At 43.4% G+C, this 22,742-nt stretch overlaps 1 protein-coding gene across 1 annotated transcript in view; it reads left to right on the plus strand.

The window, feature by feature from the left end:
* The window catches only part of LOC112572131 (A disintegrin and metalloproteinase with thrombospondin motifs 9-like), a 67,037-nt gene that overhangs the window by 29,698 nt on the left and 14,597 nt on the right, over positions 1-22,742 (plus strand). The window contains exons 5-29 of the mRNA XM_025251681.1: positions 796-879; positions 1,208-1,329; positions 2,026-2,066; positions 2,290-2,395; positions 2,733-2,894; positions 4,411-4,561; positions 4,918-5,031; positions 5,640-5,785; positions 6,238-6,301; positions 6,507-6,621; positions 7,243-7,379; positions 7,780-7,897; positions 8,296-8,391; positions 8,677-8,843; positions 9,287-9,413; positions 9,985-10,117; positions 10,462-10,675; positions 10,779-10,943; positions 11,367-11,531; positions 11,939-12,157; positions 12,515-12,682; positions 12,945-13,172; positions 13,503-13,661; positions 13,804-13,807; positions 14,034-14,614. Of these exons, the coding sequence (XP_025107466.1) occupies positions 796-879; positions 1,208-1,329; positions 2,026-2,066; positions 2,290-2,395; positions 2,733-2,894; positions 4,411-4,561; positions 4,918-5,031; positions 5,640-5,785; positions 6,238-6,301; positions 6,507-6,621; positions 7,243-7,379; positions 7,780-7,897; positions 8,296-8,391; positions 8,677-8,843; positions 9,287-9,413; positions 9,985-10,117; positions 10,462-10,675; positions 10,779-10,943; positions 11,367-11,531; positions 11,939-12,157; positions 12,515-12,682; positions 12,945-13,172; positions 13,503-13,661; positions 13,804-13,807; positions 14,034-14,614 (3,786 nt within the window). The remainder of the gene's footprint in view (positions 1-795; positions 880-1,207; positions 1,330-2,025; positions 2,067-2,289; positions 2,396-2,732; positions 2,895-4,410; positions 4,562-4,917; positions 5,032-5,639; positions 5,786-6,237; positions 6,302-6,506; positions 6,622-7,242; positions 7,380-7,779; positions 7,898-8,295; positions 8,392-8,676; positions 8,844-9,286; positions 9,414-9,984; positions 10,118-10,461; positions 10,676-10,778; positions 10,944-11,366; positions 11,532-11,938; positions 12,158-12,514; positions 12,683-12,944; positions 13,173-13,502; positions 13,662-13,803; positions 13,808-14,033; positions 14,615-22,742) is intronic.

Raw genomic sequence — 22,742 nt, forward strand, 5'->3', positions numbered from 1 at the left:
CGACACGGGGCTTAACTCGTGCTCTTTCAGGCGATGACAGAACTTGGCAGGGAACCTTTGTGGTGTTATTTCGATTCTTCCGGTACACTTATAGAATAGACTTGCTTCGCTTCCTTTTCAAAAGTTGCACAATTCTTCTTCCTCACTCCCTCTCTCTCTATCACACATACACATCCACACTGAGAACTTGATCCTGCCATTTCCTCTGTAGTCTCCTTAGTCACCCTCTCTTCTTTGTTGTCTCTGAAGCTTCCTCTGAAGGTTTTTTCACAGCTTGTTTTCATCTGTTTTCGCTTGTCTCTGTCTGGCACGATTGTTTTATTTTGGGCAATGATTCTTTTGTAGTAGACTTTTCCCCGCATTTCACATCATCACCACCTGTTGCTGCGTCAATTCCCCACCCTCTAGGGGTATGCATCCGGGCAATTTTCCAACGTCTCTTCCGGTCTGTTTCGCAAAAAAATTAGTGATGATGACAACGACGAAAGGTTTAAGAGACAACTCCGTTTTCGTTCCACTGACTTTCTTCTTCCATACCATGCCGCCCAAAACACCGATGTTCTTATTAGATTACATCTTTCCATAATTTCTGTAGATATTAACCCTGAAGATATTGAAAAGTTTGGACCAGAATTTTTTTTTTCCTGTAAAATTTCTTCATGCGACTAGACAGTAATGAACATACGCATACTTATGTCCATGTGTCAAGTTATGAGTGTGCGTGTGCGTGCAAAGAAATAAAATATTTGTTCTTTCAACATTACTCAAATATTCTTTATTTTTCTTTCGCTGCAGGTCGGAAGTATATACAGACACCCGTCTATAAATAATTATATCAATGTTGTTGTTGTCAAATTCATCATGTTTCAAACAAAGCAGGTAAGCGTATATTTTATTCACTTTAGAAGTCAGACACTGTAAATTGCATTCATTCAATTGCACGCTACTACAATTTGGGTTTGGTGAAAGGGAACATCACGTATTGTAAAAGTCGGTGGAAGCATTATTGGAAAGACTAACAGTTATGTATTTGTACCACTACATGAAGTCACTAGCACAAGATAACGAATACGCTTCATTTGTAATCGTTGTGTTCAAAATGTTTTGCTTTTTTTTTTTAAGTTACAAAGTAATATTTGTTTGTGATGTAACGTGAAAGTTTTCAATCTGTCCATGAACATGGAATATATATTATCATATTTTTCAGGACATGCCTTTTAATGTATCATATGATGCTACTGGAAGTCTACGGGAGTTCTGCCTATGGCAGCATAGTATTCTTGATCATAACAATGATGAGCACCATGATACCGCCATTTTGATCACCAGGTCAGTATCCCAGTGATTAACAGGAACGGTGGAACGATACCCTCGAACCATTTGACATTAGGTCAAACATTTGCAGTGAAAGATTTAATGTAAAATTCTAGCAGAAATTATTTATTAAAAAACCACATTTATTCTCTTAATATGCAAATTTCTTATAGTCATGTGACAACAAAAATGAATAAAAGTTTATTTCGACGATGCAGTGTTAGTAAGGTCACCTCACCGTATCAAAGCTGATCTCACCCAGAATCCACTGCGCTTCCATCAGTGCCATGATTAACCATGACAATAAACGTATCAGTTCTGCCATAATCACCGTTGTTTTATCAAATTTTTGCTATAATTGCTTATAATCATGGTATCAGGGTTGTCACGGCAACTTTAACACTTAACAAAAAGTATTAGCAATTCTCAAGTTTTATCAAAACGTTGATTTTAAATTGCTGTTATATTTTTATTTTCCTTTTAATCGAGCAAAATTTTACAAGGGGAATCGGTTCATATGGCTTGAGCTCTTACCGATTGTAAGTTGTAGTTTTTTTTATGGCAACATTTTGAACGAGATTCGAGTAAGTTGTAATATAACGACTGTTGGAATAAAGACTACGAATTCAATGTCTAGAAAAGGTCACTGTTACAGTTTTACAAGATGTCTTCATAAGTTACTCAAAATACAAGAAATCTTGCTTGTTTCAGAGAAAATATATGCAGAGAACTTGGAAAATGTGATACTCTTGGTGAGTTTATGTTCAGAAAACAAGAAATAACTAGTAAACGTATCCTTTTTATGTGTTTGTCTGTTTGCCCGCCCGCCTGCGTGTCTTTTCGCTGGTCCCTTTCAGTGTAATCAATCTTTTCGCTCTTTCCCTACTTTCCACATCTATTGTTTTTCCGTGTTTAAGTTTCAAATGACGGTTTACTCTGATGTACCTATATTTACTGAATTGTTCTTTTGTTCAGGCCTAGCAGAGCTGGGCACTATCTGTGATCCCCTTCGGAGCTGTTCCATCATCGAAGACAACGGACTCAGCTCCGCCTTCACTATTGCTCACGAGTTAGGACATGTGTGAGTAATCCGGTCGATTAACTACCTCCGATCACGAAAAAGGAAGAGAGAGGGGAACAATGATTAAATTCGCTGAGTTCGTTGAAAGAGAGCAGGAGAGAAGAGAAAGGGGGCGGAAGGAGAAGAAAACCTTTGCTATCAGAATCAACATTGACAAAGCTACAAGTCCTTACATCGTGCATTTCTGATATCAGAGAATTTGGCCGTCAGACTTAACACGCCTCCTTCTGAAGTGAATTACCTGCGGTTAATCCACTTGTGTCACTTTAAATGTAAATGTATGACATCCATTTGCTGTCAAAGCATTGCTCACTGCCTGTCCTTGGCCTGTTCACAGCTTCAACTTGCCTCACGACGACGATGCCCAATGTAAAGACCTCAACAGTATGTCCGGGCGTGGCGGACGACGATACCACGTGATGGCGCCTATGCTGGACGCAAACTCCAGTCCATGGGACTGGTCTCCGTGCAGCGCCCACCTGATGACAGAATTCATTGAGTAGGTAGTCGGTTGCCAGTCCCCCTGGCTTGCTTGTTTGGCTGCATGCTTTCGCGCGTGCTCTTCTGGTTCTTGTAGGATGTACTTGCTTCTAAGAACACGAAGAAGAGAAAGGATAGCTTTTCGCTTCATGCTGAGGGGCCAGGTGGAGGCGAAAAGCTACTGGATGGACAGTAACAAAGTTGTGGAAACTGACGAATTATTTTCACGTGCGCGGACAATAAGGGTTACGACGTATGTGAGTGCAGTGCCACATCTAAATGGCCCTGTTCCCTCGTTCGCTCTTTTTCTGTCTTTATCTCTGTTCCCTTTCCTCCCCACCTTGTACATGTCAGTCTAAAATATTCGCTTTCTAAAGCTTAAAGTTTAATCAGATTTAATCGAATTTCCCTGGCCCTCCCATCCCCACCCCCAGTTATTAGAAAGGATGATTACTCTTTTTTTCAACTCCTACATTTGAGCACTGTTCTTCTGACATCTTGAATGTGACACCTATTTACTGGGCTAGATTGGTTCATTTTGATATCTTAATTTAGTTACTGATTCGGCGCAAAATACTAACAACCATCCAACCTAACTGTTCTTCTGATCGACTTTGTTTCCTCTGAATACATTGAGCATAACAATAGGAGAAAATATCAACTAAAAGATCTATTTCCAGTGAGGGGATATTTCGGAAAATAGCGAAATGATGTAACGCTGCATGTAAACAGTGTTAGCAAGGCCTGAACCCGAAGCTTTACTGATTTTCAGCTCCGTGCAGCTAGAACTAACAAGGCGATGACAAGTTTAGGTTAAATGTCACACGACTGACTTGCGTTGTTAACTGATTGGCCACGACGAACGCACGTGCAAATAGGTATTTACCCGAAAGCTGGAATGAAACATTTCTTTCACTCCTTTTGTCTCCATTGCCCAAGCTTTAATTACAGATGTCAGCCAGTAAAATAATTTATTACAGATTTTTCAGCCTTTGAAACATTTTTTTCAAATTCTATACGATTTCCCCAACTCTGCCTCGAGATATGAGCTGCAAACATCACAGTCCACATTGTAAGTCCCTCTATATATAAAATATATACGCACAAGAAGAGAGAGAGAGCCATCACGGTAAGGTGCTATTCACCCATATATTTAGAAATACTTTATTGTATTATAAGCCCAGCCAGATGAAAACAAGTCGGCACCCATCAGACAAAGGTCAATGAGAATAGTAAATGTCTCATAGATTAAGTCGAATGGCAGCGATGATTTAAAAAAAAAAAAACAGTCTGACAATGTCATCTCAGATCGATTAAAAGTTTTATTCGATTTTGCTCCTTACTGACATTTCAGCGACATTTCCATGTCAAAACAATTAAAACCGCATTTATGTGATTGAACCTGTTATTTCTGACATCATTTCGTTCAACTTAAAAGCCGAACTGTCCGGCTACTACAAACCCTCCAAGACGTTCTGTATAAATGCTATTGCCGAGCGCAAACAGACCTATCACAAATTTGGTGTTTTGTGCAGTGCAGGTCTAGCGGAATGCTTGCGAGATGCAGTCAAAGTGAACACACTGAGCAGCATGGTCAAGTCGTATACCAGGCCAGGCTGGCTGTACAACGCTGACCGCCAGTGCCATTATATCTTTGGCGAGGGCTATGGGCTGTGCCCATACATGGTGAGCGTTCTCTGAACACTATTGTGTGTTGAGTGTTGTTTTTGAAAACAGTTTAAACTTGCTTTTTACTCAAGCAAAAAAAGAGGACACAGTAAAGATTAGAGAAACGAACACTAAATGGTGTAGTTACAGAACATTTTCACGCCTCTTACGCTTCTTAGTACCTACGCAGAACTAAGACTTTTATAAATCGTGATTTTGCTCCTTCACAACGTCGAATGTTTACGCGCAGTATACAAAACAGTTGTTCAGTTTTTTAAACGATTTGTTTTAACCATATTAAGTTATTTTACGTACCTATTATAGAGAGGGGTCTTGTGTTCATGTTCTCGCGTTCACCTGTCTAACCCACGCAGAACTACCCAGCTTGCGGGCGACTGTGGTGCACCAACAAGACCGACTCCCCAGGATCAGGGTGCCGGACACAACACATGCCCTGGGCAGATGGCACGCAATGTGGAAATCAGAAGGTAACTTTCTTAAATTATCTCTCAGTTACGTAATTTAGAGTTACAAATATTTTTATAACGTTCGTCCGCGGTGGCGCATTTGCAGGGTTTCAAGGGAGGTAATGGTATTTTTAAGATCAAACCCCCCCCCTTCCAAAAAAAAAAAGTTTGCCGGTCGGTTAAATGTAACAAACTCTTGTCTCACCCAGCATTGTCCGTTGACGGCATATTGCAACAGCTTCTCTAAAAGATACATGTACAATCGTCATGAGTTTAAGACATTCACAGTTAAAATTATTTATTTCAAAAATCTCGCAAGTAATTTGTAGCTTACCGACAATTTTTTAAAAAAAAACGTATTACAACAAGTTGTGTTTTAAGGAAAATTTTTTTGAAATCAGCCGCAAAATCTGTGGCATTCCTTTTTGTGCACTAGTCCAGTTAGTTCCACAGCACTGGTCACCTTAAAACTCGGTCACCTTATCCACCACAAACTCAACATTTGAAAAAATTCCTGTTTGCATTAAACGATTTCTTTGTTCATGAATACACTAATACAATCGTAGCTAATTTCAACTATTCGCATCATATTTTAGGTCTCAGTTTGCTTACCCTAACACTGATTACAGATGTGCCAGAAAGGTCAGTGTCTGATGCCTACCCACGATGTCAAACCTGTTCACGGTGGCTGGAATTCGTGGAGCAAATATGGTCCCTGCTCTCGAACCTGTGGAGGTGGCGTCAAAAAGCAAGAAAGGCTTTGCAACAACCCAACGTAAGATCAACCAGCACATCCTTGCTGACCGTTGCTGGTCTGTTTACAAGCCTTCGTCTTAGCTTCGTTGAATTTTTCTTTCTCTATCTCCTTTTCTTTGTCGTTAGATGTGTATACGTATAGATGAATGGAAGTATAATAAACATACCTATATATATAATAAGTCGTGTGTTTATAAGAGAATATGCCAGATGACCATATTATGCTTTCAATTCTATGAAAAATGTCCATTTGCCTATAGATTGCTGTTGAACATGCTTTGTATTGTAAATATTCTTGTATCTTCCCCATGTCACAATGACTTTGAGTCATTGACATTAAAGATGCCATATCATGTCTCCTTTTCTTATTGTTTTCTTTGTCTTCATTTTCTTTATACGAAGATTCAAGAGAAATAGAAATAAACTGTGTTCGAAAATTATTCGTGACCTTTTTAAAACTATTTGTTTTAGGCCAAAAGATGGTGGTCAGTTTTGCCTGGGGCAGAGAACACGTTACAAATCATGTAACACAGAGGTAATTAACCAAGTGTAATTTTTAATTACAACTGTTATAAAGAACCTTTTCAAACAGGAATTTTTAATTAAATGCTTAAAGTATTTTATACGCATACAATACGGAGCTGATTTTTAGTGCACTATAGGGCGTGGTTTGGTAGATGGGTTTATGAATAAAGGAATATGCGAACAAGAATGACATAATACAAGTTGTTGTTTGTCAGCCCTGCCCTGCTGGCAGCGAGGATTTCCGCGTGGAGCAGTGTGCGCGGTACAACGGCAAGGTGCTCATCGCTAACTTGCCACCCAACGCCAAATGGGTGCCAAAGTACACCGGAAGTAAGTTTACTCCTTTCGATGGCATGTCACTTAGTTTGTTTCGTGAAATAAAAGTCAGGTGTGGATTTAGGAGGTTTGAAGGTCGGCGAGAAAGCTCCGTTTCTTTGTGCGTGCGTGCTTACATACATGTGTGTCTGCGTTTATGTGAGTAGGATAGAAGGAAAGAGAATGTAGGCGTGAGAGAGAGAGTGATGAGTTAGGGAGGAAGGAGAATTGTGTAATTTTGAAATGAAAGCGGAACAGATCTGTTGGTTAAACGCGCTTGCGTATGTGTGTATGTGCGTGCGCGCGCTTCTTGAGGTGAGAGGAGCTAAACTTCTCCATTAGGTTATAAGTGCTCCTTTCTCTCGTATTGTCCATCCTAATATTTTATTCCTTAATATTCCCTTTCTAGCTAATTTCTGCAACATATTCATACTTACCGGCCTATACGCACATCATCTTCCTTCATATCTAGCGCTTAATCGTAATAGATGTTTATCCGATCACTGATCCTTTCTTCACCATATCTATACATTGCTTATCATTCCACCAGCCATCCACTCAGTCCGTTATGTCATTATCAATGCCTGCATCGTTCTCATTCATCTAAAACAAACGCGCGCTTCGTGTTTCTGGCAGTCCTCATGAAGGACTCGTGCAAGCTGTACTGCCGGGTGTCCCACAGTAGTGCCTACTACCAGCTGGATAAGAAGGTCGAAGACGGAACCAAGTGCGGCCCTTTTACAGACGACATCTGCGTCAACGGACAATGCTGGGTGAGACGAGTGTCTGTTACGCTTAACCAATAGCCATACGTTCACTGTTGAATGCTCTTATTTAAGGCCGTTCTTTACAGGGCAAGTATGCACTAACGTTTGACCAATTCTCTCCAAAGAGTTTACATCACTGTTTTATTTAAAATCTTCCGTCGGACAGATATACGTAGAGACAAAAGCACAAAGACAGAAAGAACATGATCAACTACGGTAGAAGAACAGGCGCAAATAAGAGAAAAAGGTTTTGGGCAGTCTTTATTGTCTTAAAGCCAAGGATTTCTGTAGCTTAGAAATCTCTCATCATTCCTGCGTGCGTGTGTGTGTGTGGAGGGGGAAAGGGGGACATTGAGTGCACCTACAAGAGTTTAACATGTACGTCAAGAACACCACCTCTTTGCAGCGAGCAGGTTGTGACAACAAGCTGGGCTCCACGATGAAAAGAGACAGGTGTGGCGTATGTGGGGGCGACAACTACACGTGCAGGACTGTCACCGGATTCTTCAACAACGCCAATTACGGTTGGTAGAAAGTCCTTGTTACTTCCTCGATGATGTCATTTATTGACCATTGTTTATTCATCCTGACACCCTCAAGCGCTGGTTTTACAAGCGAACATCGAGCGACGGCAGGGATGTGATAGATGTTTCTGATGATGCTAACTGAAAAAGCGTAATTTTTATTCTTTGTCGTATACATTACTAAAAAGTGATGATGAAGGTTGAAAGTTGTGCTCCTCTACAATCTTGTTTTATTGTGTTTTTTTTTTCTTTATTCCAGAATTTTATTATGTATGGATCATTGCATAAAAATAACAGCAGACTCCAAAATTTGTTAATAGGTTACCTGGCAATGCACATCACAAACAAAAATGTGTGTAATGGACAGAGTGGATACATTTGTATCCCTGTTGTTGCAGGATACAACCACATAATAACCATACCTTCGGGTGCCACAGAGATAGACATCCGCCAGCATGGACACAACTATTTAGCGGATGACGACAACTACCTCGGTAAGTGTCAGCCAAGTTGATTTCTGAATCACACTTTCCTTTAGTAACTGGACTGAGGAGATAATATTATTTTTGTAATGCAGAAATAATGTTAAAATGCACCATTCACTCGAAGCAAGCGCTTTATTTCTTGTTTATGTGCGATGTAAATGCACGCCTATAAATATGCATATATATGACGTGCACATTCACCTTGTCAATGAAAATATTGAGTTAGTGTCTGTCTCGAAAACAATAAAGTCTAATGTAATGGAAATGTGAACGGTATGGTGATGGTCGTCTCAGCTCTACAGAACACCGACAAGGAGTTCATTCTGAACGGAGAATTCATGGTGCGCACAGAGAAGTGGGTCATCAACGTCAAGGGGGGACTACTCGACTACAGCGGGTCGGAGGAAAATGTCGAGCGCATTAACTCCACGCGCATGATCGGAGAACCAATCGACGTCTATGTGAGTGAGATTATGCTGCAAGTTGTGGTCACGGCGGTGGTGGTAATGGTGAGGATGGCAGTGGCAGTGGTGGTGGTGGTGGTGGTGGTGGTTGTGGTTCAACTTTACTATGTCTCGTCCTCTTTCCTCTGTGGCAAGCTGTAGCACTTTTCTTTCACTGAGCATTAAGAAGTTATGTAAACACTTTAACCATTGAGCATGGAATAACAGGTAAATTTCACAACACAATACTTCGCATTTGGTCAATAAATATAAAAGATAAGACAATATCATCAAATTATCAAAAATAAAAGCTCTTCTCCATCCAACTCGCACCGACTGAGTCATCAAGGAAGGCAACAGGCAAACCAACATACAGGTTGTCATCAGATTTTCAGTGACGCGTTTAACCTAGGTCAGTGATATGGGTACAGTGTCACCTAAATTCCGACTTGCTGTTGCAGGTGCTGTCTGTCGGCAAACTGCACCCGCCCAACATCACCTATGCCTACACCGTGTCCACGGGCGACACAGTACGTTTCGTATGGAGCAACATGGGATTGTGGCGAAAGTGCAGCCACGTCTGTAGAGGTATGCGCGACATGCTTTGTGCAGATTGTAGTGATGATTCTGATGGGTGGCTCCCTGCCGCTACCGATTACAACCTCCTCATGTTTTACTCTATTCGTGACTGTGGCTTTGACTAAACGACCTGAATAGTGTGATAGAGTAAAAGTCATGACACTATCATTTGCTCACAATAACAGAGTTGACATGTGACTAAAATGTAATTTTTGTGTGTAGCCATGTGATATAGTGTTTACAGTGTTGGTTGCTTTGCCGTGGCTTTAGTTGCTGGCTCAGCGTATAACACCAATTTCCTTCTACCGTGTGATATGTTATTTAGCCAGCAGCAGGCGACGTCAGTAAAATATATTTTTTAAAGTTATTTGCAGTAAAAATCTGATAAACCGAAGCTGTTATCTCTTTTCATAAACAAAATCTAGAACGATATATCTTGACCATGTTTACCTATCTTTAAAGACGACTGAATGTTCTTCCCTGGCATATTTCTTCTATACGTTTTAATATTTATCCGCAGTTTGTGCTTCATGAATGCCATTGAGTAACGTGTACTCTTATGCTACATTATTTTACACAGGTAAAAGAAGGCGGAAAATCGTTTGTGTGCGAGAAGATGACAATCTGATAGTCTCTAAGAAACGATGCAAAGGCAAGGGTCTAAAGAAACCAAACCGAGTGGAGGAACCCTGCAACACAGAGTGCAAACTGGAGTAAGTTCCCTTGTCAACCTTCTCTTCCTGTTTCGCATCAAAAACCAAAACTGAGACCATAAAGTTTCCTCACAGTTTCGAAACTAAAATCGGATATAAGAGATATATTTTGATTCAGAGTAGTATTGATAGAATGTCGGATATTGAAGTTTCAGTGCACGGTATTTCTCAAAGACACGTTGCGCCAAGAATAAAACAAGCAACAAAAATATATTACAATTCTCTTTAAATCTTAGTTGCTTACCCCCCCCCCCCACCTCTCCTCCTTGATTTTTGCTCTTTATTTCTTTTCCGCTTTCATTTGTTCAAATGAAACACTAGCTGCACTCGTGTTCTGATGACAGGTGGCGGGTACTCAACAAGGGTGAGTGTTCTGTGCGTTGCGGGATGGGGATGAGGCGTCAGCAGGCTCACTGTGTCAAGCAAACAGGGTTCTCGCAGGTCGAAATAGTGCGTGACCGAGAATGTCGCCGTGTGCTGGGCGCCAAGCCAGACAACTTCGTGCCCTGTACTGGCAAGTGCCTGCCCACCTTCTGGTCCTACACCGACTGGTCTCAAGTGAGTACCGCAGTTTCTGGCCTTGCACGCGTGGTTGTTGCTGTTTGTTGTTGTACGTGGTGATGATGATTGGTCACGTTTATTTTGGTCTCTTCACTTGTAGTGTTCTGTCAGTTGTGGGAGTGGCACTAAAGGGAGGCAAGCGAGGTGTGTAGACGAAGATGGACAAGAGCTTCCTGATTCAGATTGCGAGACCAAGGACAAAGTCACGAGTGCTGCATGCAACACACAGCTTTGTCCCGAATGGCAGACTGGCGACTGGCTACCGGTCAGTTCCTTTCCCTGTAGTAAAGTATTATAATGTTTGTTTCAGACTGTTTATAGCTCTTTCCAGTTCTCTGCTTCGGTGGCACATTCAGAGTTGATTGTGCAGGTCCTATTAGAAATATATGTCAGGTCTGTATCTGAAGAGACTGAAAAAGAACGGATTGATAGAGGAGGGGAAGTAGAAGCTGATAACCATCATTTCTTTATTTCTCTGTGTTTTTGTTTAATAATAATCATAAGTGCAAAATCTTGTTCTAGAGCAAGAACGAGACATGTTTGGTGGTCGTGCATATGTGTGCACGTGCATGCATACATGATCCTTATGCCTGAGCCTGTCCATGAACAGGGGTATGCATGGCCGCGATTTCGGTTCCTGCCCGGTTCAAAGTTCACGATTCAAAACTGCTTTGTTGGACGTTTCCAGTGCTCCGCGACCTGCGGCGGAGGGCGAAAGTTGCGCAAGATCTACTGTATGCAGGGAGAAGAGAAGGTGAACGAGACCCTGTGTGACAGCAAACTCCGCCCAGCCATCAGAAAGGAATGTCATTTGAAGGAATGTCCAGAGTGGTACCCTGGAGGATGGGGACCGGTTAGTATCCATACACATAAAGCCTTCCGAGAGCACAGTTTACAACATCGGTTATCTTCTTGCTGTCTCCTTCATTCGCTTGCCTCTATACCACCACCACCACCACGCGTGACCCGTATTGTTTCAGTCTCACACTGTGACGATGCAAGAAAAGCAAGCATATGACACTGAAAAACTTGATCTCCTCACTTAACAGCCGTATATTCGCCGTCATTAAAGTCTAAACAAGACTTTTATTCTTGTAGCTTTTGTCTGATATCGCTTTCTCAGATTTCATAGCTACTATTTACACTCTGCTGCCCTTACGACTTGCCAGAACAAACCTTCCCTCCTGCACTCTGCAAACTGCCTTTCTTGTGAAGTGCCAACCTTTATGACTTATAAAAGTTTCTTCCCCCTGCTTTCAGTGTTCGGTGACATGTGACAAAGGTGTAAGCATGCGCGCAGTAAAGTGTCGCCTGGCTTCCTCACTTCTTGAAGACACCCAATGTGACGCCACCAAACGTCCCGAAGACACCCAGCCCTGCTTCATGGGGGCCTGTCCCACCACGCCGCCGCTGACGACGACCACCACTGCCAAAACTGCCCCTCAAGCGGCTTTCTGGCGTTTTGGCTCGTGGACAGAGGTAAGTGCCTTGAGCAAATGGCCATGATCTCGTGTGACGCTAGACGGTGATTTCAAAAATCGTACGGTGAATACAGGGAGGACATTGCCTTGCTCGCGATCCCTTGCGTCTGGTTGTGCCTGCACCTTTCGCACTGGTGAAATTGGTAGCAGAAGTGCAATATAGTTTATAGTTTATAGTTTATGAACAGACAAGTTGGCGAAGGTTTAGCTTAAGAGCAGGAGAGTAAAAATTTTTATTTTTTTTTTAAAAAGCTAAACCTAAAAGACTCCGCGACCATCTTTCCTTTCCAACCTAACACGTGTGAAAGATTAGAAGAAACCTAGCACTGATTGCGTTAACCACCATGTGTTGTAGTGTTCGGCTACCTGCGGTACAGGGACGAAGCATCGGTTTGTCAGTTGCATGGACTACCAAAGCCAGGTCATCAACACCTCCTTCTGCAACCATCTGCCCCGCCCTGCCAGCGTGGACTCTTGCGTCATCAAGCCTTGTGGCGACTGGCACTCTGGGGCCTGGAGCGACGTAAGCAGCACACACCTGCTGGTTTGGTCAGGCTTTACAGGATCACAAAGAACTATTAAAACACCATAGCATGCAAGTTCTTCTAGACATATGAACCTCGATATTAAAAAAAAAAAATACGAGAACTGTTTCCACATACACCTCTATATGATGAATCCTGTTGTAGAGTCCAGTGCTCAGTGACGTAAGAACGGTGTGTTTCATTCTCCTAGCAGTTCGCTAAGACGTGACCACGACGTGACCACTTTCCTCTCTTTTGCAGTGCACCGTGACTTGTGGAGAAGGCATCCAGACCCGTTATGTCAAGTGCATCTTCAACGAGCAGATCACCGACGAAAGTTTTTGCGACATCGTCGAGAAGCCTGTCAGTGAACACAGGTGCAACCGCGGCACTTGCATCTCGCCCGACGAAGACGACTTCAACGTGGGCGTCATCACCAGCAACCGTGTGGAAGGTAGCAGTCGCTGGCTCACCTGGCAGTGGAGCGCAGTAAGTTACTGCTCTCGCATGCCTTTCTTAATACCCAGCCTTCTTCTACTCTGTAGAGTGAATGAACACTTGTAAAACTCGCTAAGTGCTTCTGCCACCTGTACAACATTCCCTGAGTTTCTGACTGAACCAGCAAGCGTTTAGTGGTTTCCTATCGCGTGCATTCGTCAGTAATTCTAATGGTCTCTTTTCTTGATGAGAAAAAAAAATATGATTTCTTACTGACATTTTCATCCATCAACTCTTCTTCCTCCGATTCTTTCCCTACACCAATAATTATTCCGCGATGTTGTCCATAAACTTATCACTCTCCCGTTGTCGTCATTTCAGTGCTCAGTCACGTGTGGCATGGGGTGGCAGCGACGTCACGTGATGTGTCACGACGAGAAGGGCGTTGCCGACACGTGCGACAAGTCGCTGAAGCCTGACGAGTACCAGGCTTGCCAGAGTAGACCCTGTCCCAACTGGAACGCCGAGGATTGGCAGGAGGTGCGCTAGCTTAAAGTGTTCACTCTTCTTCTTGGTTGTCACTTGTTTCTTTTTCTTTGTCTACTATTTGGTTGTCTACGTACTTATAGTTAGTTTGTTTTCACTGATTATATTTAGTTTGTTTTCACTGATTATTGTGCAGGTGGGCAGGGAAACATTACACAGACCTTATGACCGATTACCTTTTGTAATCCTCTGATTACCTTTTCCTCCAGTTAACGATATATTATCACTTCACGTCATGTACATAACTGGCTGCTAGCAGTTTGTTATTCTAGCACACTTTTCACAGCAAAAAGTTTTTTTCTAAGAAGCTATTGGGAAAAGGTTGATTAAGCAACCCATTTCAAAACGTCTTTTTGCTCTGTCCAGTGTCCTGCCAAGACCTGCAACGAAAAGGTGTGCAGACTCGTGCGGTCTCGTGTCGTCTAGAAGGCAAGGTCGTGCCCAACGGCGACTGTGACGTGCGACAGCGTCCCCCGGACAGCCGTGCCTGTGAAGGAGCCTGCGCCTCGCCCTCCAACCGCTGGCGAACGGGATCCTGGTCCTCGGTAAGGCACCAGGACGTGCACCTGTCCGGCCCCACCACACACTTCCCGACCTCCCTGCACCCGGTCAGACACCCGAGCCCCTCGGCGACCGACTCCTCCAAACACTCCCCGACCTCTCGACCCCTCGACCACCTTCTCGCGCAGCAGGGCAACCACCACCCCGCCACGGGGGGCATCCGTGCGCGCGGTCTGCCCTACCCCAGGCACGAGCAGCGGTACTGGTCGCCTGACACTCAGACGTACCAGACGCGGGTCAGGGGAGGAGAGCGTCGCTGGCGGGAGTTTGAGTGGTACGAGCGGTACCTGAACAACCAAGGCCGCCAGCAGCAAGGTGACAACCAAAGTGCGGACAGGCAAGGCCGCAGAGACCCCACCCCCTTCCCTGCACAGACTTATGACAGAGTGAAGTATGACAGGCAGCAAGGGGAGGTCGAACAGCCTCTACCTTAGGGTAGACACCCGCGAGATGCAGCCGGGTCGCTACGTGAACGGGCCGCGCATGTCGTCGAGGTTAACCCCTTATGGTAGAACTGGTGTCTCGGGCAGAGACGAGGGCGGGGTGCCTCTAATTACCCCGGGAATAGTAGGATTAAGCCCCACCCTCACGTTGCCCAACCGCGAGACAGATCACCAGAGCTTGTACAGGTACGCGGATTCCGATGCAGGCAGAGAGGGAGTGACAGAAGGGGCGGAGGACATAAGACAGAGTGAGTGGCGCTCACGGTACAATCAGTACCCGCGACATCAGCAGCCTCAGAGACAGCAGACGCAGTTTCTATCGTTACTGTCAAGCCGCAATCGGCGACATTCGCAGTAGCGTGACTGATCTCCCTTTGCTTTGCTTCCGATTTCAAAATCCACCGCAAAATGAGCAGAACTGTCAGAGATGCACGCTTCTTAACTGTAAGGCAGTTGATCCCCTCAGCGGTTCATAGCGATATAGCCAGCCGTTACGGTTTTATTATTGTTGACTGTCGTTTGTGTAACTTTGAAGCCCATGAATAATGTGAGCGATCTTTACATTAATTCTCATAGGGTTCACATGCCAACATCCAACTCTCTCGCAAAAATAAAACAACAACAACAAAATGGCAATTGAAACAGGAGATTGCACGCCAAAAAGGCGGAAACAGTAGAACTTACATCGCGAAGTCTATTTAAAAGTATTATTTATAAAGTATTTTTCTTAAAAACTAATACAGTGTCCGCATGAGCCATGAAAAACTTGAAAAGTCAGTAAAAATGATATTAAGTCCCGGAAAAGTCAGTGTATTAAGAAATTCTTCTTTGTAAAAAAAAAAAACCAAAAAAAAAAAAAAAAAAAAATCAGGAAAGGTGACGAGATTTGGGTCTGGCGGGGTTACTGAAAAATTTCTCTTAAGTGTGAAGTGTTTTAGAGAGCGCGCATTTAGATATGTAGTGCCGAACTTAAAAACTAATGGATGACATTCTTCGGAATGATATTTAAACGACCACCTAGAATGATAACTATCGAACAGCAATCAGATCAATCGGCTGTACTAGACCAACTAATTTTAAGCTTTAAAGCAAGAAGTTCGTAATTTCATTTATTCTTCGGTTATTTTGAGATTATTGTTTCCACTATATTCTGCTGTACATCAAACATATACAAAGAAAGCCAGTTAAATTGACAAAATGGTTTCTTTTTAAAATCCTACAATAATCGCTGAAAAAAGCACGCAAGACTTATTGTCTGACAGATCATGAACGGCCGTGAGGACTGGAATATTTTTCCTGGAAAAACTCAGGAATTTATTTTTTTGATGGTAGTACGGACCATGTTAACCATTGTGCCCTAGATCTCTTTACTTTTTATGCCTTAGGTATAGATTATCATCTATTATTGACTAATCGGGCGGGATCTTCTAAACCTTTAAGTAAATTTCAGATATAACCAAAGGTTGCGTGTAGACAAAGGTCACGCATGTAGTCACCAACCTCGACACACGCTCGGAACGTGGGTAATATATTTGATGGTCACTCGATGACCTGAACTCTGTCAGACTTACTGCTTACTTATGGGGAGTTGCATAATCTCAGGGAGAACTCTTACACAGCTTTATACACTGAGTGTACAACGCCAAAGATGTCATGTCGCGCTATACCAAAGTCCCAGCTCCTATTGTCTCAGGTTTAGCAAATCAGACTTAATTTGCTCGGCATTACAAACGTGTGTGCAATGTTCTTTATATTTTTATCCTCGCATTATGCTTATCCGCCGTGAGCTTGCAACTTCGTGTAAAGGACGACCGTGTTGCATAGCCAAAGTTATCCATTCGAAGGGAGGTAACTTACACCCTTTTGCTGGGCGACAATGCCCGATACATTCGGATTTATTTCCTGTTATGTCCCTTTTAGTCTCATGTTGAAGAACATATTCTTCCGCGTAGCTGGATTTTTTTTTTTTTTTAAACGGTGCTAGATACGAAGAGGAATGAAGAGTTTTTTAAGGTTAGTCATGGAGATGATCTTGATGAGGCTTGAGAAATGTAGATCGATTTCCTACTAGCCATCATGGCGGCATACACCCGGAAATATTTAGCCAACGATTGTGGCGAGCCAGCAGTTTCTGTCAGAATCTTTGCCTAGCTCTGTGATCGACATACACAAACACGGACACCCTGATCCGAATTTATCTTTTCTGGATCATCACAAAACACACTGCGCTGCTTTCTGTATCTCTTACGGCGGTCAAAGGTCCTTCAATCTCAGAGACACTTTCCAAAGGAAACTATGCAAGAGGCAAAATAATGCTGGTGTTTTGATTTATTTTGAGCTGGGAGTAACGTTTGTGAAAAAGAAATATATGGCTGATGTTTTACAATCTCAGTGCATATTATTTGTTAGGGGAAATGCCACTTGCTATAGTTTCTGAGACTAATTGTCAGTCAGACTTGTGATATTTTGCCATGACTTTAAAACTTGCATAATCTGTGGTCAGAACCTTTACCTTGTAGACCAAAGGATTGTCCAACATTATGGTGTATCAAGTCTGAGAACTTTGTGTAGTCTTCGCTTCAGACTCTGACAGACAGACCTTGTGACTCGCCCTGCTTACCAATTATTTATATATTTGTGAAGTTGTGTCTATAGCTATTTTTAAAGATGAACTTGTCTGTATGAGAGAGAGAGAGGCAGTGCATGTGTGAGAGAGAGCTGCGCAACCGAATTGTTACAGCTTGCTGGAGCCCTTCAATATAGATTGGGGGAACTAGATATGACCAAAACTGTTGTTTTACGGATGAATCAGTCACCGGGGAAACGTCTGTTTTAACTTTATTATTTTAACATGTTTTTATTTAGCTTGAAGGCGCAAGAAATTTTTTGTTTGTAAAGCTGATTGAATTTTTCTCGCGAGCGTTAATCACTCTAAAGATTAACCATGTTTAAAGCGATCCATGAATAAGATAAAGCATCAGATTACAGATCAGTTTTTTCCATTTGCGAGTCTGTTATTAGCTTTTATTCGATATTGTTACTCTGTGCTATTCAAATGCATGTATCTATTTACGGTGTAAATCTGTATTTGTAAATATTGGCATGCTCTCCTATTGTGATCAGTGGGAACACATATATCGCCGATGTATTTTTCGTTGTATCATGGCTATGTTTATATAAGCACAAATTTATTTGCTTTGGGATACCCTCAACCAAACGTTTGTAGAAAATATATGGGTAAGCCTACAGTGAGCATGTATGTGTGCATGCGTGCGAACCCCATTGACGACTTGTGGATATATGAGAGATTAAGCGCCAAAGAAAAACAACCAGCATTTTATTTGTTTACCAATCATCAGCAAAAACAATTTACAAAGAAAATAAATAAAATTGTGACTTACATTTTTTTAACTTTCCCCTTGTTTATGATTTTGGAGGTGTAAAGAGCTAGGTATAGCGTGAGCCGGCTGACCAGAGTTGTTTGTAGTTGTGTGGGTGGGCGCAGACTTCACTCACGAGACAGGAAGCCGCCAAAATCTTTTTTTATTTAAATGTAATAAATCTTCTAGATGTTTCCACACATCTATCTGTCCTGTCTCTGATTCCCAACCCCCAACCCCAACCACATACGATGGCACGGTCGCACCAGTACCGAACGATCTTTCATCTTTCTTGCTATTTTTGTTTTGTTTTAAATGTTAATAGCAGATCGTCAGATAATTAGGAAATGTAAATGTCCAAACAGGCGGAGACTAGCCTTATTATGTCCATGAGGATGGCAAGAGTATTCCCTCTAAATAACAGGCCAAGGTTTCCTTTCTTCCGCGTCTACACGTCTTCATGGCGCTCTGTCGGCCTTTCTCTGTCGACATGCATTCAGCCATCTCCGAGGGCTGTCCTAACCCTTCAACGCAAGCCTGAGCAGACGGAAAATCACGTGGTGCATCTTTCTCTCGGAAGATATACTCGCATAGAAATGATAATGCGTGTTAGCATCCTCTCTTTCTTCCCTCCGCTCTGTCTACCCCCATTCCCACTCCCTCCAAGTCAAGCTGAGTAGGTTTGTGGGAGGGCCTCAAGAATGTCGTCGTGCGTCAGCCGGCACTTCGTCATAACGAGAGAAGGAATTTGTACAGCAGTGCGACCTGACCTTCTACCCTCTTGGCGAAATCATCCGATACGTCAATATTAGAACGGTTCGTGTTTTGTTTGGAGTGGCGTGCGGCAACAAAACGCGGTGTGGCGAGGGCTGTCATGTCCGCGCTAGCTTATCACTCAGCCGTTAGATGAAAGGCGTTGTAAGCACAGTAGCACTACAGCCCAGCAGTATCTCATCGCCCCCACCCTCTCCTCCAACCTGGTGACGAGTGAACACGCACAGCCCAGAGCAGATTATAGAGTTCCTCCACTTTCCTCCCGTCAGGAAACAGTACACAGGTGGAACGTCGTCAGCGATAACTGTGTCTTCGGCATCCTCCCATCAGTACCAGCTACCTTTACAATGCCAGGGAGGTTTTAGAGTAGGGAAGTCGGTGGGTGGGATCGTGGTGGTGTCTGAAGTCACGTGGATAGACACACTGATAGCGCCTTGCGAGACTGTTTATACCTCCACGCTAAAGAGCCCGTCACCTCTTGTTCCTAGTCTCGAATAAGGAAAGCGTTTCTTCTGCAATCACTTATCCCAACAGCGATTTCATAGGTTACCTATGTCACAAGTAGCAGTTTAAAAGACGCGAAAAGCGAAGGGAATAAATTACAGATATATTAGGAGTCCGCAGGAAAGATCCGTACGCTTTCATAAAGCCAAAAGCCAGAGATTAACAAACTGCGTGCGCTGTACTATTCATAACACAAAAATAATTAACCGCCGTCACTTTTTTCTTTTCAGAGAACATTCTCATTAGAGCCATCTTTGATTCTAGCAAAACGTTTAACAATAGCTAGAAAGCTTTTCTTGTAACGGTCAGAATACCGCGAGGCAATGGACCAAAAATGAAAATGGTTTATGAATGTATCCCCTGTTTGCATAAGTTATATTTGACATATCGTTTTTACAAAAGAAGAATTAAAACGCAATTCAAATTATTCTTTTTCTTAAAAACGTTGCTTTTTTTTTTCTCTCTCTCTCTCTTTTCTCTCATTCCTTCCCCTTCTATTCCCTTTTTACTCCGTCTGTTTCCGACCCTACCATCTTCCAGCTGTCTCCTCTCTCATGTCCTTGTCGGGGCGTTTGCTGGCACTTGTCACGTATAATTCAACTCATTATCGTCTACCTACACTTGGTATATCAACTCACTTATGCAGAATAGCTCGCATACCTGTAAACGGTTTCCAGACTAACCTCCAGTTCCGTATTATCAGCGGTGCGATGGTAAATCAGATGTGTTTGGTGACGTGGCCCACTGCTCCGCTCGAGGGTCAGACGGAATATGGGCCCAGCGCACTTGGCTCGTGCCAACGTTCACAGCCTCGGTCTCACCCGCTCCCCCATTGCGGTGGGATTAGTCAGACTGGTTATGACAGAAGTTCTTCGATTACAATGTCAAACATTTACTTTTGATTTTAATATGTTGACATTTTGTAATATCGTTTTGTTCCCATTCAGATGAATGGAAAATGTGGATCTGATTCTCTTGAGTTCGTGGCACGTCACTCAGCACTGGCTGCTAAATAATCGTACTGTGGGGTTAGTGATCTTGTCATTGATGTGGGTATGGTGGTGTGTGTGGGGTGGGGGGAGGAGAGAAACGGAGTCCACATTGGTTCGACCCAAAGTCGGCTTTAATATATCAACACGCACACGCGCGCGCACACACACAACCTGTTCTTTGCATTCATGGTGAAGCCGTTGAGCTTCTATAAGTCAGTGTTCATTGTTAAGTGGATTGTACACCGGCTCTTGGTTTCTCGCTGACTGTTGAGCATGTGGGAAGCAGACGGTTGCCGGTGAACAGGCTCACTGCAGTCTGGGTGCCGGTGGCCTCTGCTTCCTGCACGGTTTTTTAAAAAGATCTTTTGCGTGACCTTTGACCTCAGCGGAAATCTTATCCACCTGTGTATCCCTACGGCTACCCCTCCCTCCTCTTCCTACCTCGGTACGTCACACCCAAGCCCCAATGATACCTCCCGGTACCCCCTACTTCCATTTTCTCAACACCTCCTCTCAGCCATACAGGTGAGAATTAAAGAGAGCTTAGTGGGAGGTAGAGGCTGAGGTGTTGGAAGTTGCAGCAAGATGCTTCGAGACACCCATCCATTCCACACCTGACCTCCCACCCTTAACTGTACGTGGCACAGCGAACTGCCACTAAAGGGTTGATTTTCCATTTTCAGTTTGCTTTTCGCCCTGCCCCTGCAGACAGTACAGGAGAAGAAAACAGGTCGGTGACTTGGCGGAAATGGGCGTGGCTATTTAAAATCGCCTCTTCTGGTCAATTAGATTACGGTTTTCAATCAAATAACTGGGTGGGGGAAGGGTAAAAGTTTGCTAGAATACATAAGACGATCTCCGATACCCAAACATGAGTGGCACCGCGAAACTGCACCCCTTGCCGCCATCAATATCCTCGGTTCCATGTCTCGGAAAGTTGGGGACCTACCATGAGGATCTACCATAGAGGTTTTAAAAAATTGTTAGTGGGAAGGGTATGGTAGCGGGGCTCGAACCTCTGGTGGGCCGGGGAGGAGGTGAGCCCCCTTCGGACACCTAGTGTGCGCATGAGGGAGGTTGGAGGTAATCTGGAGGGAAAGGGGGATGGCAGGGACTGCTGGTTTATATCACCTGTATTGCCAGACGGCCCACATTAGACACTCTTCGCCGGGTTCTCTTTACAGTACATTTCACTTGCCCCTGCAGCTACCTGTAATTAAACTGTGCATAGCGGTACAACGGACACGTGATTTGGAGTGTTCCTGTACCCGAGCACAGTTTCTGTGCACCTTGTGCGACTGGAGTGAGATGGGAGCACTTTAGTTGTATTCTGATGCTGCTGTTCGATCTACTGGGAGTGGACTTGCTGCCTCCTCCTCCTCCTCCTAATTTCTTGTAGTCTACATTATTTTCCACATTTTACATCGGCACCTATCACGCGTATTATTGTGAATGCTCGTATGTCTGATGATCGAAGGACAGAAAAACGAATAGTCCATAATATTTCAACTTCTCCAACCTTTGCTCTCAATCGTTCTCTTAACCTCCGCTCTCTACTCTATGAAAGTAGGATCTGGAACAAAGTGCGGGTCTCTATATTGTTTTTTTTTTTTTTCCTGACCACCGCCTTCCTTAGAGGAAGTAGATGTGTGTGTGTGGGGAGGGAGGGGTGGGGAGATACTCGGTTTTGCCTCGAGGCTAAAACTTCCAACAGGGATCCTAAGGTGAGTCATAGTGCCGCTAAATCATGATAGATGAAGACGCCCAGACATGTAGGTCACCGGGTTTAACTTTTCGAATACTTCCTTCCATCCACTTTTGTCAACTAATCTCGTAACAGATTTAATATTCGTAACTTTTTTTTTTAAGTTGTGGGTGTCCTTAAATTTTTAACTTTTCTAATCGTGGGCTGCAATGCGTGGTAGACACGTTTTCCACACCATTGAGAGAGCAGAGAGAAATGTTGTAGATTATCCTCACCCCATAGCTTCACTGTCAACATCGTTTCAGAAGTAGCATTAAAAGAAAATTTGTATATATGTGGTTGTCCGTACATTATATTTACTCCTGTCCTACTGACCTATTTTCTTCCTTTTTCCTCTACCGACATCACCGCCGCTACCGTCACCGCCCCAGACCGTGCTGCTGAGGCCGGCTGTGAGATCTTATTGTTCCTCCAGACGTTTGTGCACGTGCTTCGGGACAGAATTATCATGCGCCCAGACTAAACTTGTTCCAGTTATACCGCCGTGGACAAACTCCAGATGTGGTTTCCTAAAACAAAAGTAGGCTTTGGCTGCGATTTTGTGAGACTTAACCCCACCCTTCCTTGCGTTGGCTATATTACCTATCCTTAATGTGAAATACGCAAGAGAAACCTTTAAAGAAATAAGGAAGGAAAGAGAGAGAGAAAGAGATAGG

The sequence above is a fragment of the Pomacea canaliculata genome, linkage group LG9 (genome assembly GCF_003073045.1).
Source record: "Pomacea canaliculata isolate SZHN2017 linkage group LG9, ASM307304v1, whole genome shotgun sequence".
Classification (NCBI taxonomy): domain Eukaryota; kingdom Metazoa; phylum Mollusca; class Gastropoda; order Architaenioglossa; family Ampullariidae; genus Pomacea; species Pomacea canaliculata.